Source organism: Eptatretus burgeri, chromosome 10 (genome assembly GCF_056783735.1).
Source record: "Eptatretus burgeri isolate ZD-2024b chromosome 10, Ebu_testis_v1, whole genome shotgun sequence".
Classification (NCBI taxonomy): Eukaryota; Metazoa; Chordata; class Myxini; order Myxiniformes; family Myxinidae; genus Eptatretus; species Eptatretus burgeri.
This window is the reverse complement of record NC_140970.1, coordinates 31111866-31116377: the sequence shown is the minus strand read 5'-3', so window position 1 is coordinate 31116377 and position 4512 is coordinate 31111866. Positions and strand designations below refer to the sequence as shown.

Genomic DNA, 4512 nt, shown 5'->3' with positions numbered 1-4512 from the left:
GACCAGATCTCGGTTGAGGAGCTGGATCTGATTTATCGCATAGCGCACTGTGTCCCCATCTCTGCACATCATCGATGGAACTTTGACGACCTGCTCGAGAAGATGTGGGATTACCTTCAACTTGTACGCATGTATGAACCTCTTCCTGTCTTTCTCTTTGTGACTCTTGGCTATGTCAATATCGTCTTGTCGCTTGCTACGGTCTCGTTAAATACGATTCATAGAACTGCCACCCACGGAATAAAGTAATGTTGGTCCGGAAATATTAAAAAGTAAGAAAACATAGTTTGTGGATTTTTTGTGCAACGCGTAGCAAAACTCATTTCGGATAAAGCATTCATGCATGGTGGTTCTGGGCTCCTTTGAGCATAAAATTGCTTGTGCGCTGCAGTCGCACAATCAAACACCAGTTTGCCCCATGACATCCACTCTGTCTCCTTTATACTTTTTCTTTCAGTTACACAAAACCCAAGGGACAGCTTCCTGATTACTCGTCACCCGTTGTACTTAGAATTGGACGGACAAGTGTGGAAGATTTCTGCAATAAGATCCACAAACACCTCATCACCAACTTCAAGTAGTGAGTTTTTCATTGTGCATTACATTGTTGCATCAAGGCCCACATTTGAGTGTCGAATTTCGGTACAGTGTGACATTTCCTTCCCGTTTTACCATCGGTTGCACACTTGGATGTGATCAAAACATTCAACCTGTTATTGTGAGTCCTAGTTTTGAAATGATAAGCCACTAGGTGGTGCTGTGTAATTCACTGAAGGGACAAGCTGGGTTCAGGAAAAACAGGGGATGCAGGGATCAGATCTTCACACGAACCAGATGATATTCACACGAAGAGCAATGAATGGAATGTAAACCTTTACCTATCGTTCAGTGACTCTGAGAAGGCATTCAACATCGTGAAGGGAGAGGCATTGTGGAAGACATTGAGACTGTATGGATGATAGAGTATTTACAATAGATACAAATGCACTGTAACTTGCAATAATAAGTTGTCCTTATGAAGTTACTGCAGGGGTCAGACAAGGTTGCATGTTCTCTCCACTACTGTTTTTAGTGGTATGGGACTGGGTGTTGTTGAAAACAACTGAGCAGAGAAGGAATGTGACATCTTGGAGGAACTCTGCATTGCAAATGACATAATCTTTACGTAGCATGCATGAGAGAGGAAATTGGCTATAGGAGTACACTGTGCAAGTGGGGTTGAAAATTGACATGGACAAAACAGAAATCATGAACATACATGCCACACACGCAAACAACACCATCTTGTGCAACAATTCACCAATTAGAGGTCGACCAGTTTACATATCTGGGGTCCATGGTTACCATAACTGGAGGAGAAGATGCAGATGTACAAACCACAATGGATACAAAAGGCAAGAGGTGCATTCATGAGACTCGAGGTAATTTGGAAGTCAAAGAAGTACAGTATAACAACAAAACTAAGCTGAGGATCTTTAACGACTATGTGAAGCCAGTCCTCCTATTTGGTTGTAAATCTTGGAAAAATCACCAAAGAAATAACATGCAAACTGGAGTCTTTCATCTACAGCAGCCGTAAGAAAATCTTGAGAATCTTCTGGCCTGACATGGTTCGCAAGAAAGAGGTTGAGTGGTTAACAGGGAGGAATAACATCCGAGAAAAGATCAAAATTCAGAGGTGGAGATGATTGATTGGTCAGGTGTTACGCAGGACGAGGATCAAGATATACCGAAAAGAGCAATATGCAGGGCACGTGGTGGGAAGAGAAAAGTTGAATGGCCAAGAGAGACCTGGTGACGTACCATCGAGAAAGAAATGAAAGGATGGAAGGTCACCTGGAATAAAATCAGAACGTGGACCCAAGACTGACGGTAGTGGCAAGTTCCGAAGAAGCTCCTTATGCCAGGCAGCATGATTTGATAATGAGCAAGAAGGTGCTGTGAGCACTCGGATGTGATGATGCAATCTAGGTGATAGAATTGTTTTCCTTTTGTTGGGTGTCTTGTGATTGTATATTTAATTAGAGGTTGTGGTGAGATTCATGACCATGTGACCAATTTGATGAGTAACGTGTCCATTTCGTTCAGCTTTACAGCGATGGCAACACTATCACAGAAACCTCACTCTCAAATTAATTTTTTTTCCAAATTCCTGGAGAATAAACAACTGCATGTCCAGACAGTGTGAGCCTTTCAATTCCAAGGAGTCTGTGTACTTTGTATTTGGTTTCTGATGGCAAAAGTCAGTGAAACAGAGGTGAATATTCATCTTAAATAAAGAACTAATCTGCCAGTGTCGCCAAAATGGACCTTCACAGGGTGGTTGTGCAGTGTGTTGGTACTCACTGGCAATCGACCACCCACCTCACAGAATTGCCCTTCTGCTATATGGCTTTTACCAATCTCCAAAACCACCACATCATTATGGAGCGAATTATTCCCAACACCTTGTGGGGCCGTCTGGGGAACATATTTTTGCCCCAAGTCTTTCACATTCTGGGCCTGCTGTTTAGCTGAAGGTGATATGAGCAGGAATTTAAAAAAACACCTATTCTTCATATATTCTCAAATTGGTTGATTACCTCATCACACACAAACACCACTCCTCATGCACCCCCTGTGATCAACCTTGGCTGCACATGTTTTCCTATCGATGTTAATTTAGACGATGGGGAACATTTGTTTTTTGCTTTTCCACGTCAGCACACAAGTGTTCAAACTTGCGATTTGGGTTTGAAAATGACGTTTTTGCTACAAATTATAATCATAGCACTTTGTGAAAATGTGGCAGAACGTGAATTGTGTGTAAAGCTTTACAGCCACGAGGCATGCACACCGAGTTCGTGCTTTTCCTATTTGTCTTCTGGTGGGGAAAACGCCAAGTACAAGAGCTTGTGTGAGTGGAATCGAACACAAAGTGTGCATCGTGCTCGTTTGCTACTTGCGGGGTGTTTGAACAGCCGGTGCAGGACTCCATTGGGTGCATGACTTGCTTGTTGAGCTAACACTGTGCAACCGATTGCAGTGCCCAAGTGTGGGGATCCTCGGTGAAACATAACCCGCAAAAGGTTGGTCGAGAACACATCCTGCAAGACGAGGACGTCATTCAGATCGTGAAGAAATGAAGTTGAACCGTCTCATTTGGCTACTACATTAATCGGCTTATCTTCTCAACATCATAAGCTGTTTGTCCTTGAATAAAGATGCTGCATGCAATTTCCAATGTCTCGTGTCCACAAACCCAAAGTGGTAGGATTGGGGCATGATAGAATTGGACATTCAAAATCAAACAATTTGTATAAATTATTGACCTGTGTTTTTAACTCGTGCTTTCCCGAGCCATGACCATTGAGAACTGGACTTGTGCTTTACAAGGCCTCTGGGGGTCGTCTTAGACATGATCACACATCACATCAGTGTTCCTGTAAATTTCCCAGTCTTCACGACGTAGATAGAGTACAACTTGACTACATTAAAAACTTTTCTCAGACACGCCACATATGAGTGGCTCGGAATTTTTGGTACCAACAATCAGTCATGCCCCTGCATAGAAAGGCTTCCACTGGAGATTCCTCCATGACATTTGCAGGGAGGTTCATTCATACATTACCTTCTGGCTAAAAAAAAGCAACCCATTGCTGGCATCAAGCCTGGATCGCTTTTTGTACAACTTCAAATGGTGCCCTTGCATTGATTTTTTTTGTGGTGGAGAAAGGTTTATTGGCACTCAGATGTCCCATAAAGCAGTTGTTAAACTGTGGTCACATCTTCACAACGTATAGTGAAGATTTAGGGCTTCCAACTGCCGCTCATAGAGGAGTTCTCATAGTTTGGGCACTAGTTAAGTTGTCCACTTCAACATTATCAATCATTTCTCCACCAACTTTGTATCTTGTATGCCAGAGGATGTTCCCCTGCTCACTCTTGAGCCTAACCAGGGTTAAAACAATTGGTAGTATTTCTCTTACATCAGAAAAACCTTCATTTGATGATTCCAAGTATTTCGTTACCTTCAAACCCAACTAATGAGATATGTTTATGGAAATCGAGTTTATCACTACACCCACATCTTTCTCGTGTTAAACTTCATTGAGCTCAGCTTTATGTTGTAGCTTGTCTTGTGCCCCTCGGACAAGGTCAGCGATGGGGGACATTAAAATGAGCGCCGTCCGACCATCTGTCCATGTACTTTTTTTGTTTGTGATATTTAAAAACAAAACCCTTAAACATTTAGCTTTCATATTGCAGATATCCATTCATGATGACATCTCAACCTGATTAGATCACAGCTGTGATTGGCTGAATTCTGGTACCATGGCAACTATCTCGGTAACGTGGCTTGTGTCTGCAATATTTCAAAAAACTTTCAAGATTTAGCTTTCATAATTACACAGATCTATTCTTCATACCACCCAAAAGGTCCAGAACATCAGCTCCTTGTTTGTTCTTCCAACATGCAGGTCTTTGCATTTATTATTAAATGGAAACTGCCAGATATCCAACAATTACATT

The 4512-nt window shown here is 42.1% G+C and overlaps 1 protein-coding gene across 1 annotated transcript in view; it reads left to right on the top strand.

Moving 5' to 3' along the window:
- DRG1 (developmentally regulated GTP binding protein 1) overlaps positions 1 to 3216 on the top strand; it is a 47745-nt gene extending 44529 nt beyond the window's left edge. The window contains exons 7-9 of the mRNA XM_085897734.1: positions 1 to 131; positions 458 to 580; positions 3026 to 3216. The exon at positions 1 to 131 is cut by the window's left edge and continues 37 nt beyond it. Of these exons, the coding sequence (XP_085753860.1) occupies positions 1 to 131; positions 458 to 580; positions 3026 to 3125 (354 nt within the window). The 3' untranslated portion in view covers positions 3126 to 3216. The remainder of the gene's footprint in view (positions 132 to 457; positions 581 to 3025) is intronic.
- The last annotated feature ends 1296 nt before the right edge of the window (positions 3217 to 4512 follow it).